This window comes from Erinaceus europaeus, chromosome 10 (assembly GCF_950295315.1).
Source record: "Erinaceus europaeus chromosome 10, mEriEur2.1, whole genome shotgun sequence".
Taxonomy (NCBI): domain Eukaryota; kingdom Metazoa; phylum Chordata; class Mammalia; order Eulipotyphla; family Erinaceidae; genus Erinaceus; species Erinaceus europaeus.
The window spans coordinates 67,604,247-67,620,060 of record NC_080171.1 but is presented as its reverse complement, the minus strand read 5'-3'; the positions used below and the strand labels follow the sequence as shown (position 1 = coordinate 67,620,060).

The 15,814-nt window shown below is 40.1% G+C and overlaps 1 protein-coding gene across 1 annotated transcript in view; it reads left to right on the top strand.

The window, feature by feature from the left end:
- The window catches only part of RIGI (RNA sensor RIG-I), a 46,874-nt gene that overhangs the window by 15,725 nt on the left and 15,335 nt on the right, over nt 1–15,814 (top strand). Inside the window, exons 8-13 of the mRNA XM_016191771.2 lie at nt 26–284; nt 5,113–5,275; nt 6,055–6,159; nt 10,574–10,731; nt 12,619–12,754; nt 13,581–13,729. Of these exons, the coding sequence (XP_016047257.1) occupies nt 26–284; nt 5,113–5,275; nt 6,055–6,159; nt 10,574–10,731; nt 12,619–12,754; nt 13,581–13,729 (970 nt within the window). The remainder of the gene's footprint in view (nt 1–25; nt 285–5,112; nt 5,276–6,054; nt 6,160–10,573; nt 10,732–12,618; nt 12,755–13,580; nt 13,730–15,814) is intronic.

The window sequence follows — 15,814 nt, the reverse complement described above, 5'->3', positions numbered from 1 at the left end:
ACAGAAAGTATTTGTTGTTTCCCAGGTACAAAGTTGCTGGCGTTTGTGGAGCAACAGTTGAATCCATTTCAGTGGAGCAGATTGTTGAGAACAATGACATCATCATTTTAACTCCACAGATTCTTGTCAACAGCCTTAACCACAGGACCATTCCATCCCTCTCTGTCTTTACTTTAATGATTTTTGATGAATGCCACAATACCAGTAAACTCCATCCTTATAACATGATCATGTTTAATTACCTAGACCAAAAACTTGGAGGATCTTCAGAGCCACTCCCCCAGGTACCTCAGAAGACCTATAATCTTCCGAAATCCTGCTTACGAGTCTTGAGTCCATATTGTACAATTTATTGGCTAATTCTGATTTGTCCCTTCATTTATATACTTGACAAATGTGTCTTAGATGCCTCTCTGTGTTGTGTCCTGTGCTTAGTTGGCTAACTAGAGATACAAACAGGAAAACATATTTCTTGACCTCAAGCAGCTTAAATTTCATGAGGAACCGGACATATAAGAATTATGTCATCATTTATCTGGATGGCACACTACTGAGATAGTTACAAGTTGTAGACAGAACAGGAGTGGAAGAGTTCCTAAGTGTGCTATGAGAGTTTATAAGACCTAACAAAAGTTAGGTTAAGCAAAAGCTAACACTTGTTTAGTAGGCTGATAACTGGGCCCTTATCATTAAAGGCTACCTATATTTAGAGGTACAGAGATGTGAAAGAGCCTGGCATGCTTAAATATCTTGAGGCTTTGCAGTGTGTCTTGAGTTTAGAATGTGAAGTAGTGGGGCCAGGTGGTGGTACACCCAGTTAAGCACACATGCTACCATGCACAAGGACCCAGGTCTAAGCCCCTGGTCTCCACCTGCAAGGGTGAAGCAGGGCTGCTGGTGTCTCTCTCCCTCTCTCTCCCCTACTCTTCTTTCAATTTCTCTCTTTCTGAAAAAGAAAAAAAAAACAAGAAAAGAGAATAAGTGGGTGATGGGAATGGTGGATTTGTAGTATACTCACCAAGCTCTAGCAATAACAGTGGTGGCAATGGAGAAATAAAAAAGGAGGAGGAGAGGGGGTAGAAGAGGGGGAAGGGGTGGGAAAGAGGGAGGAGGAGGAGAAGAAGAAGTAGCAGTGAATAGCAGAAATAGTAGATGAGATAGGATGGACAAGAAGAATTGGTTGCTAGCACAAGTTTCCAGAAGAGAATAGAGTTCATGGGAGAATCAAATATATGGAACACCATTTTTGGTGTTATCAGAGGGGACAGAGTGAAGAGTCAAGACAAAAGATAGTTCTTAAATGAGGACAGGAAGGATGGGCTATACCCAGTGCATAACCTTTTCTTTCTCTTAAATGTAGAAGAGGAAGATCTTTTTGTTGAAAATAATCAAAGTAGGAATGGGTTGTGAGGGGTGTGGTAAGGAATCTAGAGTGAGGCATGAAAAGGATTTGGGTGAGAGAGAGAGCTGAGAGGAGTATATCAAAGAAGGCTTTGGCCATGTTTAAGGCCTGAACGATGTTGGAAGCTGTGAATTTATAGTATATCACTCATTTATGCCAAATTCTCCATCCTTAATAATTACCTGTTTAGGAAAGATAATTACCTGTTCAGGCTAAGAAAAACTCAGTGAATGGTGCCAACAGACAAAATTCAGTAGTAATCACATTTTACAGTTTTACTTGTTTAGTAGGACAGAGAGAAATTGAGAGGGGAAGGATAGAGAGGGAGAGAAAAAGAGACCTGCAGCACTGCTTCACCACTGGTGACATTTACTCCTTGTATTCAGGGCCAGGGGTGGCTCGAACCTGGCTCCTTGCATTTGGTAATGTGTGCACTCAATCAGGTATGCTACTTCAGGATCTCAAAATCACATTTCTTAAAGATTTTATTCTTCTAGAATAAAGTAAAAGAATAAAATCTTATTCTTCTTAGGGGGGAAGCTTCCTGAATGATGAGTCAGGGCTGTGGATGTCTCTCTGTATCTCTTCCTCTCTATCTCCCCCCTCTTGATTTCTCTCTGTCTCTAACCAATATAAAAATAATAATTAAAAACGAATAATAAGGCTTTCACCTTCCAGAAACCCTGTTAACACAGGATTCGCTTAATTTTTTTTAAAGGTATTTTAAGTTTTATTTACTTAATTTGATGGGACAGGGAGAAATTGAGAGGAAAGGGAGGCAATGGGGGGAGAGAGAAAGAAAGACAGAGAGACACCTGCATCACTGCTTCGCTGCTTGCGAGCCTTTTTGAATATAGGTGGGGACCAAAAGTGGGTGGTGGTGGGGAGTCTTGAACCCTGGTCCTTATACATAGTAATATGTACACTCAATCAGGTGCACCACTGCCTGGCCATTAGAACGTACCGTTATTATTATTATTATTTATTGGGGGATTAATGTTTTACAGAAGAACTTACTCTTAAAAAATATTTATTTATTTTCCCTTTTTGTTACCCTTGTTGTTGTTTTTTATTATTGTTGTAGTCATTATTGCTGTTGTTATTGATGTCATCGTTGTTGGATAGGACAGAGAGAAATGGAGAGAGGAGGGGAAGACAGAGAGGGGGAAAGAAAGAGAGACACCTGCAGACCTGTTTCACCGCCTGTGAAGCGACCTCCCTGCAGGTGGGGATCCTTGAGCTTCGCACCATGTGTGCTTAATCTGCTGTGCTACCGCCTGATTCCTCAGAAGAACTTACTTTTAAGATTTATTTATTCACAAGTAAAATAAAGATGGGGAGAGAAAGATAACTGAGCATCATTCTAGCAACACTGAGGATCAAACTTGGGACCTCACGTATGCAAAGTGCAGTACGAAGGGCTGGGGTAAATAGCATAATGGTAGGTGGCGCAAAGCACAAGGACCGGCATAAGAATCCCGGTTCGAACCCCGGCTCCCCACCTGCAGGGGAGTCACTTCACAGGCGGTGAAGCAGGTCTGCAGGTGTCTATCTTTCTCTCCTCCTCTCTGTCTTCCCCTCCTCTCTCCATTTCTCTCTGTCCTATCCAACAATGACGACAACAACAATAATAACTACAACAATACAACAACAAGGGCAACAAAAGGGAATAAATAAATAAATATTTTAAAAAAAATAGCATAATGGTTCTGCAAAGAGACTCTCGTGCCTGAGGCTCAAAGTCCCAGGTTGAGTCCCCTGCACTACTATAAGTCAGAGCTGAACAGTGCTCTGGTAGTACATACTGAGGCACAACATGGTCACTCACCTTTGTGTTTATTTACTTTGTAAAATTTGACTATAGCATTTATGGGGAAAGGTTAATTGACAAACCTGCTGCCACCGGCGTACAGTGTCCTATCTCCCTGTGGCAGATGACAGCACAGAACACCCATCACCAACTTGTCTGCTTCCTCCACCATAGGACACTGGGCCCCACCCTCCTTTCTGGTCCTCTCCTGTGTGTCTGCTTTAGCATCCTTAGATCTGCTGCAGGAGACCATAGCTAATGAAGTTATCTCCTGTACTTTTCTCTTTCTGTTTGTTTTCAGTCCCAGCAAAGAAGACCAGCAAGGCAGCTCACTTAGGAAGGCCTCTGCTTTGTCATACCCCCAACATACTGGGAAGTCTCAGTGCTGTGGTATCTTTCCAGAAAGTCTTTCTGTTTCTATCTCTCTTTTTGTCTGAATAAAGTTTCATGGGGTCCCGCCTCCCCAGATCCCTGCCCCACTAGGGAAAGAGAAAGACAGACAACCTGTGAACACCCATGTTCAGTGGAGAAGCAATTACAGAAGCCAGACCTTCTACCTTCTATACCCCATGATGATCCAGAGTCCATCCTCCCAGAGGGATAAATAATAGGAAAGCTATCAGGGGAGGGGATTGGGTATGGAGCTCTGGGGGGTGGGATAGGCACTGTGTAGAGAAATGTACCCCTCTTATCAGATAGTCTTGTCAATATTTCCATTTTATAAATACAAAGTTTAAAAAAAGTCAAAAAAATTTTATTCTTCTCCAGTAAAACTAGATTCACTGCTAATGAATTGATTATTTGATACTTGTAAGTGCCTATTAGAGGAAGAAATATTAATAAATATTCATTTGGTGACCACTGAATTATTTTTTTAATGTGATGCCAGAGAATGAACTGAGAACATTGCACATGTACAGTAACATCAAGCTACCCAGACCAGCTCAACTTTACCATATATATATATATTTAACCACAAGGGTTTTTGCTGGGGCTAAGTGCCTACACAACGACTCCATTGTTCCCGATGTCTTTTTTTTTCGTTTGAACTGGAATCCTTACGCCAGTCCGTGTGCTTTGCTCCATGTGCATTTAACCTGCTGCACTACCGCCCGGCCCCCAGCTTCTCCGTTCTTTATCCCTCTGGGAGTATGGACCAAAGATCTTTATGGGGTGGAGAAGTTGAACCCTGATCCTTGTGCACATCTTTGTGCATAGTACTATGTGTGCTTCACTTGGTACGCCACCATACGTCCCCTTCCCAAGTCAAATTTTACAAATGTTATCTCGAGTTCCCAGTGCTACTATTTTATTTGTGAGAGAGAGAGAGGCAGAGACCAAAAACATCATTTTGCCATTTATGATGTTTCATCCCTTTTGTCCTTTTTGCTTTGAGATGTGCCAGGGATCTGAAGATCTCATACATTCAAGACATGTGCTACATCGCTTCCCTGTTACTCTAAATCACTATTGTTTCCCCACTTTACAGACAGTTAAGGATTCTTGCCCAAGAATATTTAGTCACTGGCCATGACCAAGATTGGAATGGAAGTGTGTCTGATTTCAGTCCTTTCCCTTTTCAGTACACTGTTCTTTGTGTTATAGGTGACACAAGGGTAATGAAGAGAAAAGTCCTGTCTTCGAAGGTTTCCTTTCTTGGTTTCTCTGCAGATTAGTGTCCAGTAGCTTGAGTGGTGACTCCTGAATTTTTCTAGCAGTTTGCCTGACAGGACCTTTGCATTTTTAATGTCATAAAGAATAGCAGAAAAAAAAATGCTCTTACTTTATCTGAAGATAGTAAGAAAAAAAATTTTTTTTTCACAGGAAAATGTTAATTAAGGGGCTGTGGGAAGGGGCCTGCTGTTTTTCAGACATCTAACGATGAGGGGTGCTCTCACAGATCCTTGGACTGACTGCCTCAGTTGGTGTTGGGAATGCCAGAAACAAAACTGAAGCAATGGAATATATCCTCAAAGTGTGTGCTTCTCTTGATGTATCAGCAATAGCAACGGTCAAAGACAACTTGAAAGAGTTGGAGGAAATTGTTTATAAGCCCCAGAAATGTAAGCAGGCTTTTATTTTAATTAATTAATTAATTAGTTCCTCCAGGGTTATCACTGGGGCTTGGTGATCACACTACAAATTCACTGCTCCTGGTGGCCATTTTTTCCATCTTTATCGGATAGAACAGAGAGAAATTGAGAGGTGAGCGAAAGATTGGGAGAAAGATAGATGGAGAGAGAAAGATAGACACCTGCAGACCTGCTTCACCACTCATGAAGCAGATTCCTTACAGGTTGGGAGTAGGGACTTGAACCCAGATCTTTGCATGGGTCCTTGCAATTGGTACTATGTGCACATAATCGGGTGGGCCCCTGCCTGACCCCTAAAGCAGGCTTTTATTATTACCTGAGGAAAATAATGCCAGCCTGAGGCATACAGCTGTGCTAAAGAACACAGTAGTGAATGTTAGGAACAATTCACATTGGAGCTAGGCTCTAAGGGGGAAGAACAAAGAACAGAGTCAGCTAGAAATGTGGCATTTGCAGAGAGACATGAAGGATGCCAGCCTCCTTGGAACACAGACTTTGGTGTTGAGGTATCAGGAAAATTCCAGTGAGAAGGTAAGATAGATCCAAATCATAGAAAACAGAAACAGTGTATAGGCACTCTGCAGTATTGTAAAGTTTTGAGCATTTGTTATGTTAATTAGTCTCCCTGCTTGTGAGTTTGGGGCCTTAGATTTTACTGAGGAAGTAACAAAGGCAGAGAAAACAATGGAAATAACTACTTTGAACTTTAGTGTGCTCTTACTGAGAATGAACTTTTCTTTTGACTGTAGTTTCCAGGAAAGTGCAATCACGCACTTCTGACAGATTTAAAAGCATCATATGTCAGCTGATGAAGGAGACAGAGAATCTGGCGAAGAATGTCTTTGAAGAATTCGGTAGGTATCTTTCAGTGGGTTAAACCTCATTTTATATCCTCTACACTGAGAATAGCAAGATACTGTTCACTAGTGTCTTTTTGCACTTTTTTTTAGTTCATACAATGTCAAGAAAATGTCTAGCAGTTCATACAGTGTCAAAACTATATCCAGAGGTTGATTGACTTGTAAATCTTACTTTATTATCTTTTGCTTGTCTTTTTTAAATGCAAAATCAATCCAGTTGAACACACATACCTGAAAACACATATTTTTATTCTTTCTTATGGAAGTAATGATTTGTGAGGCAGTTGTTGTCACCTAAGCACAGTTTCTTATCTCCCTCCAAAATACCATATAATCAGTCCATTGCTTTCTTGGCCTTTCAAAACAGCTTTCTTGTTTCCTGTCTTCCCTACTTAGGTTAATGAAACTCTATGCTCATCATGACTCAGAGTCAAGCCTAGTGGTAATCTTTGATTCTTTCTTTTTTTGAGACTCTCATGAAGCCATCAAGTCTGTTTTCCCTTTTATTAATTTGCTTATTCATTCATTCTCCACATATTTGTTGTGCTAAAAAAATACCAAGATTATGAACATAGTCCTCATTCTCAAGAGAATTCAAACAATAGTGAGAATCACATTTAAATAATTCAAATAATAAATAATAATAATAAATAAATAAATAATAAATCATGACTGAGTATGTTGGCAGGACTTAGGAACTTTGGTCTCAACTGCGTTGCACAGAAAGGTTTCTGGAGTAGGTGATGCCCTAGACAAATCTGAAGGGGGTCAGCCAAGTTAAAAAGGAAAGAAAATGGCAGGGGTAGAGAACATAATAGTTAGGCAAAGAGACTCTAATGCCTGAGGGTCTGAAGTCCCAGGTTCAATCTCGCACCAGCATAAGCCAAGCAGAACAGTTCTCTTATATTAAAAAAAAAAAAGGTTTGGGACCAGGCGATGGCTTACCTGGTTAAGCGCTCACATTATAGTGCACAAGGACCCAGATTCAAGTCTCTGGTCCCCTACTGCAGTGGGAAAGTTTCATGAGTGCTAAAGCAGGGCAGCTTTTCTCTCTCTTTTTCTCTTATTCTTTCACTTCTCAATATTCCTCAGTCTCTATCAAAAAAAAAAAAAAGAATTACAAGAAGAAGAGGGGGAGGGGAAGAGGAAGAGGAAGAGGAAGAAAAAGCATCACACATAGAGGGAAGATAGAGCACTGTGAGTTGTAGGAGCTGCAAGGATCTTGTGGTAATATTAACGTGTCAGTAGCAGAAATGAATGAGGCTAGAGAGAGGGATAGGGAGCAGACAGTGAAAGCCTAGTAGACCATACTATGGATAGATTTGAATTATAAGGTAAAATGATGGGAAATGATCAGATACTTAAAACTAATTAATAATTTCACAGGGATACCAATAGATGAAGAGTGCCAAACAAACAATTGAGACAGATTTGGGAGAAGAGAGATTTGTGCTAAGTATTGGAAGCAGTAAGTGTTAGGATTTAATGGCTGACAGGATTTGGCTTTCCCTGCTCCTGTGAAGTTGTTTTGGACACTTCAGGTTCAGCTGGGGCAGAGCACTCACTGAAGTGTACATAGAACCTGTATGACATTTGGGGCCTCTTACTTGGAGATTCCACCTGCTGAGTTAGGACCTGGGCTTCACCCCACCCACTCACCCACCCCCAGCTTCTGGCTTGTTATCTATTTGTATATATGCTAGAGGTTAGTCCTGGCTCCAGGGCTAGTTGCAGATTTGCCTGGTGCAAACTGAATTTCAAGTTGTGGAGATGCTGAATTTGTGATAGCTGCAAGACATCTCATGTTTCCTCTTGTGCTTGCTTTTCTTTTCTTTTTTCTCTCCTTTCAGAACTTACTTTAGAACTTAGTCTAATAGCTCTGAACCTGGCTCATCCTCCTCCACTCTCCCACCCTGTTAATTGGTTAGTCTTCCTGAGACACCAGTTTATCATGTCAATATCATGCTTGACTCCCTTTGCTTTCCAGAGCTTGACTGTTGGAGCCCTGCCTGTATGATCGGTTCTCCTTAGCTTTCCAGTTGTTCCTTCTTTGCCTTCCCTATATGAATCCTTCGATTTAGCACTTCCTTGGTGATCATCACGTTCATTCATTCAATGCTAGGCAGTATGCTGGGTGATGGGAATACAGCATGGGTCCTGAAACACAGCCCCTGCTCTCATGACATTTTTAGTCAGACAGTGAAGCCAAAGCTAGATAACAATAATACAGCAATAGAGGCCAAGAGTGCATAGACAATGCTGATAAGTCATGTTTCAGGTAGAGGGAGCAGCATGTATGAAGACCTGGAGAGTAGACAGCAATGGGGATTTCCATGAGTCATGTAAAATGCAGGAAGGGGAAGATGAGATGAAAACCACCATCAGGCAGAGGTCAGATGCAGAGAACTTCATGAGCCAGAGCCTTTATTTATCTTTAATTTTTTTTTTTTTTTTACAAAAAGGAAACCTGGCAAAACCATAGGATAAGAGGGGTACAACTCCACACAATTCCCACCACCAGAATTCCACATCCCATCCCCTCCCCTGATAGCTTTCCTATTCTTTATCCCTCTGAGAGTATGAACCCAGGTTTATTATGGGGTGCAGAAGGTGGATGGTTTGGCTTCTGTAATTGCTTCCCTGTTGAACATGGGTGTTCGCAGGTTGATCCATACTCCTAGCCTGTCTCTCTCTTTCCCTAGTGAGGCAGGGCTCTGGGGAAGCGGGGCTCCAGGACACATTCTGCCCAGAGAAGTCCGGTTGGCATCATGGTAGCATCTGGAACCCTGTGGCTGAAAAAAGAGTTAACATACAAAGCCAAACAAATTGTTGACTAATCATGAGCCAGAGCCATCTCATGTGCCAGAGTGATGCTTAGTTTCTCTCTCTCCTCCTCTTTCGCTCTTTCACAAATAAATAAATATTGTTTAAAACTACTAAAAAACAAGAAATGAGAGAAAATCCTTCTCCCCCCCCCCCCCCCCGAAATGTGCAGCTCTTATGAACTTTACTGCATTGTTCTCTTTCGGAGAAACCCTTGTGAGCTGATACTGGAGACCCCAGACTATCACTTGAGAACAGGGAGGAGCCTGCTTATCTATTATCCCTAGAGCCCTACACAAAGTGCAGCAGATGTTTAAGTTTTGAAGCAAGAAACTGAGGCTTCATTGAGCTTTACACACACACATACACACACACATACACACACACACACACACACACACACACACACACACACACACACTACACACACACACACACACATCCATCACATCCATCTTTTTGAGCATCTTTTTGAAACTTGTTCTATGTTTGGTCCTGTAAATGGTGCTGTGGAAAGCAGATGATTTACTTATTTTAGAGCAAAGCAGAAGAGTTGGTGTTGAATTCCACTGCATATTTCTTCGGTTTTTAAATGTGAATCTCTTCTGATAAGACTTGCAAGACCTGTTCTATTTACTGCTTCTTCATTTGTAAATACAAAGTTAGTTCTTTTATTGTTTTACCTCTGTCCTGCTTTGGTTATCAGCTCCTAAAGCTAGTAAAACTTTGATGTTGGGGCAGGGGATGGTTGGGTAATGGTGTAACTTGTTAAGCAAGGACTTGGTTCAAGCCCCTGCTCCCCACTTGTAGGGGGAAAGCTTTTTGAGTGCTGAAGCAGGGCTGCAGGTATATCTCTCTCCCTCTCTAAGTCCCCCTTCACTCTCAATTTCCGCCTGTCTTATCTAATCAAGAAAGAAAGAAAAAAAAACTTTTGGTGTTGGACACACCTGGACTTGGGTTCCTACTCTCCCCATGTACTAACTTTGTGGCATTGGGTACATTGCTTAATTTTCTTGGCTTCAGTTTCCTTATCCATATAGTGCAATATCTATCAATGGGGCTATACAAATGGAATGATATTCTGAGCATTCTGAATGCTATGTAGTTCCTGCAGTGATCTATAGAATTTATACATTCAGACATGTCAGATCCCTCACATGGGACTGAATTTAGCCAGAGTTGTAGCATGTAATTAAGAAGGATGTTTCATATTTTTTTATTAAGTAATGGCTAAACATACAATTATTATAAAACTAAAAAATTAAAATGGAATGAAATTATGAATGTTAGGCACTTTGATTCTTGGTACATGATATTCAGTAAATAATCACATGTTGAAAACCCAAGACTATTTAGAAAGAGCATGTTGTTTACAGAGAGTGGAAAAAGAAGTTTGTGAGGGAGACATGCTTAGAACTTTAAGTGACTTATTATTCTTATTATTTTTTATAAACTGAATTTTTTTCAGATAAATTATCTCAGTATCAAAGTAGAGATTTTGGAACACAGAAATATGAGGAGACATGCTTAGAACCTTAAGTGACTTATTATTATTATTATTTTTTATAAACTGAATTTTTTTCAGATAAATTATCTCAGTATCAAAGTAGAGATTTTGGAACACAGAAATATGAACAATGGATTATGAAAGTTCAGAAGATGTGCGCAGTGTTTAAGATGTCAGACAAAGATGAAGAGAGCAGGATTTGTAAAGCTCTGTTTTTGTACACGTCACACTTGCGGGTATGTTGCTTCTATGGAAAGGCATTTTCTATTCTGCTACTTCTGTCTGTGGTCCTCTGAGCTCTGGTGCCAGCGAAACCATCAATTCTTTGAACCTTTCCAGGGGGTTGTTCTAAAGCGACTAAGAACCACTCTCATTCATCAGTATCTTGTTTGTTTTCTGAAGCTTAGCAGCAGAGGTAAAAGGATGTAAACAAGTGAGATGCAATGCTGTGCCCCACTATTCCCATGACTGAGGAAAACTGAGTGATGATGAACATTGTTATAGGTACTTGACTAGGGAGAGCCAGCTTGTTCGGTTAAGTCCTGTTACCGTATCCTGTAGCATGTTCTCTCTCTCTTTTAAAATTTATATTTATTTATTTATTTATTTATTTGATAGAGACAGAGAGAAATTGAGAAGGGATGAGGGAAATAGAGAGGGAAGGAGACAGAGAGACACCTACAGCCCTGCTTCACCACTTATGAAGCTTTCCCCCTCCAGATGAGGACCAGGGGCTTGTACCTTGATCCTTGCACACTGTACTGTGTGAGCTTAACCACCTGGCCCCTGTAACTGCACACTGTAATATGTGCATTTAACCAGGTACACCACAGTCTGTTCCCCCACCCCCCTAACTTTTGGTAAAGCCAAATGCTTAGAAAAATTGGGCCTGTGTTTGTCCTCTGACTAACCAAGAACGTTAAGGATCAGCAACAATGCACATAACTTCTGTTGCTTTGCAATTGAAAATATTTTTCAATTATTTTTTAAAGCCACATTTATTTATGTATTTATTTATTTAACCAGAGCACTGCTTAACTCTTGCTTGTGGTGGTACTGGAAGGTTGATCCTGGGACTTTTGGGCCTCAGGCATGAGGATCTTCTTATACATTATATGCTATCTCCCTTGTTCTTAAAGCTGAACTTAACATATTTATTTTTAGGAGAGGCAGAGTAAAAGGGAAAGAGAGAAAGCTCAGCTCTAGCTGATGGTGGTGCCCAGATCAAACAGTGGGATCTGGGGCATCAGGCACACAAGTCTTGTGGTCTTAGATACTAAACTTCATCCCTGGCCAAAAATATTTTAAAATACATAGAATCAGTGTGCATTTACAGGATCTTAATGAGACCACTTGAATATTTAGTATAGATGGTCAGTGTCATCATTCAGAACAGGTGTCATTATTTCCCAGTGATGAAGGTATGGTGTAATGACATTATAGTGATTGATGTGATAGCTAATTTGCTTCTCCTTGTTCTCCTTGTTCTTCTCCGTGTTCTTCTCCTTCTCCTTCTCCTCCTCCTCCTTTTCCTCCTCCGCTTTCTCCTTCTCCTTCTCCTCCTTCTCCTCCTCCTCTTCCTCCTTCTTCTTCTTCTTCTTTACGTATGTACTTTCCTTCTGACTTCTCCAAGTAGAATTCTAGAATCCAAATTGATCCTAATTAATAATTATAGCTAACAGGCCAGCAATATAGTTCACTTGGATAGTGTGCTGCTCTGCTATGTGTGACCCAGATTCAAACCCTGCCCCCACTGTATTGAAGGAAGCTTCTGTGCTGTGAACTATGCTCCCCCAGCCCCTCTATTACACTCTTTTTATCTGAAAAAGTCAGTCTGGTGCAGTGAAGCTCTGGAGATGGACAATAACTAAGTAAATAAAATTATAGCTAACAGAATTTTTTAAAAATAAAATTTTGTTCAAAGATTTTACTATAATTCTGTTACAGACTGTTCATATTAAAAACTAAGTTGCCATTGGGGGGAAGAAAACTAAGTTGGAGTAGATTTAAGAAAAGCTTATTCTGAAAATTAATTCTTTGTTAAGTATAGCAAATTGAACTTAAATGCAGCTAATATGTTAGACATTAGCAACATACTGAAGTTCAGTTTTTATTTTAAACAGAAATATAATGATGCTCTCATTATCTATGAAGATGCACGCATAAAGGATGCCCTGGATTACTTGACAGATTTCTTCAATGAGGTCCGAGCAGCAGGATTTGATGAGATTGAACAAGATCTCACAAGGAGATTTGAAGGTGAGTGGCATTTGCTGAGAAGGAAGATAAATACCTCTTCCATTGTTTTATTAAGAAAAAAAATACAGGAAAATGTTAAATAAAATGTTCTTTCTCAAATCCATTTTCCAGAAGGTAATTAATGGTCATTTTTTACTATACATATGTGTAACCCAGTGATATACAAAGTTACAGCAGTGGGTTACGTTGCCAACAACCAACTTTCTGGATAGAGGTATGTGTATTTACCCATGTGTACATTCAAACACTGGTTAATACTCATACAGTTCTGGTCAGAGTTTGAGAGATTGATGACCAGAAAATAGCTCAGCTGCTTGAGACTCTTGGCTAGATCCCCAGTGTAATATGTACTAGAGTAGTATTCTGGTCTCTCTCTAAGCTGGTCTGCAGGTGTCTATTATTCTTTCTCCCTCTCTGTCTCCCCCTTCTCTCTCAATTTCTCTCTGTCCTAGCTAATAAAATAGAAAAAATGACCACCAGGAGCAGTGGATTTATAGTGCTGGCACTGAGCCCCAGTGGTAATCCTAGAGGAATAATTAATAATAATAATAATAATAATAATAATAATAGATGTTTTTTAAAAAGTGTCCCTGGAGGTGGCATTGTAGGTAGAATGTACAACCTGCAATTATAATATCATGAGGCCCCAAGTTGGATTGTGCCAGAATAACAAATTCTCTGGTTCTCTTGCTTCTTTTGCTAATAAATCTTAAAAAAAAAAGAAAAGATTAGATTAGATATTAATTGTATGAACTGTAGTTAAAGATCACAATTTGTTCTATATGTCTGGAATTTATATAATTTATAAAATGTCCTCCTTTTGCAGAAAAATTGCCTGAACTAGAAATGGTTTCCATGGATCCCAGCAACGAGAACCCTAAACTTAGAGACCTCTGCTTCATCTTACTAGAGGAGTACCATTTGAAGCCAGACACAAGAACCATTCTCTTTGTGAAAACCAGAGCACTTGTGAATGTAAGTTTCCTTTTCCTTGTGGATGACAAATTGACCCAGTACCTCTTGTTGGAAAGATTATCCTTTCCTCACTACTCTGTAATCAACCATTTGCACATTTATGGTTCTGTTTCTGGCTTCTAGTTGTTCTAATTCTGTTGTTTATCCTTTTGCTAATGCATTATTTTCATAATTATCGTAGTCTGAAAGTACTGATACCTATAGAGAAAATGCTTTCAGAATTTATGCTTTAGTGCTTATTTTTTTTTATCAACTAAAAAACAAACAAACGAACAAAAAAACCTTTTGCCATTTTGGCCAGGGGTAGCTCAACAGTAGAACATATGTCTGAGGTGCTAGATCTGATGTAAAAAGCATTAAGGACCAAAAGGGATGGAGCTCCATTAATGGTGGAACAGAGCTGTGCTATCTCTTTTTCATTTTTTATTAGGGAGTCAATATTGATTTAGAAAATTACACATCAACAGGAGTCTAATTCCACCCTGTTCCCACCACCAGAGTTCTGAATCCTATGTCCCTCCATAGCAAATCACTGTGGTTCTCCCAAGGTTGCAGACATGGGCTGTCATCTCTACAACTATCTGTCTATATTTGTACATAATTGCCCCCTTTTTCTACTAGGTCCAATTCTCTCTTCCCCTCCAAGTCACAAATAACCCTCTTACTACATCCAAATATCTCTCCCCTTTTCGTCATCTCTCTCTGGGACCTGATGGAACTGAAGTACAGAGCTCTCTTACCCTCTACTTTCTATCACTTCACCCCCACTGGGAGTATGCATCAATGTTATTTATGGGGTGAAGAAGATAGGAGTTATGGCTTCTGTAATTGCTTCTCCGCTGCATTTAGGCATTGGCAGGTCAATTCATACCCCCAGCCTGTTTCTATCTTTCCCTTGTGGGGTAGGGCTATGGAGAGGTGAGGTTCTAGGACACATTGATGAGGTCATCTGCTCAGAGAAATCAGGGTAGAATCATGGTAGCATCTGCAACTTGGTGCCTGGAAGGTGGCAGGACATAAGTGAGACAAAAAGGTTAATGAATAGGAATCAGAAAGTAGGAATAGAACAGATGAGATTAGAAATTTTAGGCAGGAAGAAAGCTCAGAAGTCCATTTTAAGCATGTTTCTAGGGGCCCACAACTAAGGTAGTTTTTACTTGAGTTTGATAGCTAGCTTGAAGTTGGATAAAAACATTAAGAAAATGTTGTCAGAGTAGAGAAAAGGGCTAGTGAGTTGGATTAGGGAAGAGAATAACTTCCATTCTTGAAAATATTCAGTGGCTAGAATTAACTGTTTACCTCTAGCCACCTGATCCAGGACCTATATATATTTATATTTAGCACCAGAGCCTGTGCAGTCTCTAAGTCCCTATTGGTCTGAGCTCACAGTTAATGGTCACAGCTGGGAACACTGCAGGTTGCACCCTTTTCAGGACCAATTTGCCTGGAGTGTCAGGGCAGAATACCTCAGCCTCTGTTCAGAGACTGAGGTGGTCCCTACCGTAGCTGCTTTGTGGTGAGGACAAGGTCCTGAAAGGGCCCACAAAAGGGCTTGTGATGACATTCCTGATAGAAATGACCAGTGGTGGTGCAGAGAGGGATCCATTGGAGGTCTAGGCCCATCATATTTATGTGGGAATCCAAGGATTCCCTCACCCTGACTATGGCTCCAGATGGTGAGGTGGTGTGATATTGACCAAAAGGGTCATTATTAAGTGAATCTGTCTCTTGCCCTTATCCAACTTTTGTAGTCCTCTCTTTGTTTGATGACCTTAGACTTTCTCCCAATTGTTTAGAAACTTTCTGTCTCTCCTTTTATCTTTGTCTCTTAAAATAAAAATTGGGCCAGGGAAGAACCTCAGATGCATTGTGTATGCATAAGGTCCTGTGTTTGCTCCAGAACATTAAAAATAATACCAATTTTTGCCATTCTGTAAACTATTCTACTACAATTTCATTTATGACTAGTATGGTTAAACATTTTTGAAATATATTTGTTAGTCAAAATATTAGTTCAAATACTAATGTTCAAATATCTTATTTGGTGAAGTGTCTATTCAAATCTTTTGCCTACTTTTTCCTTTT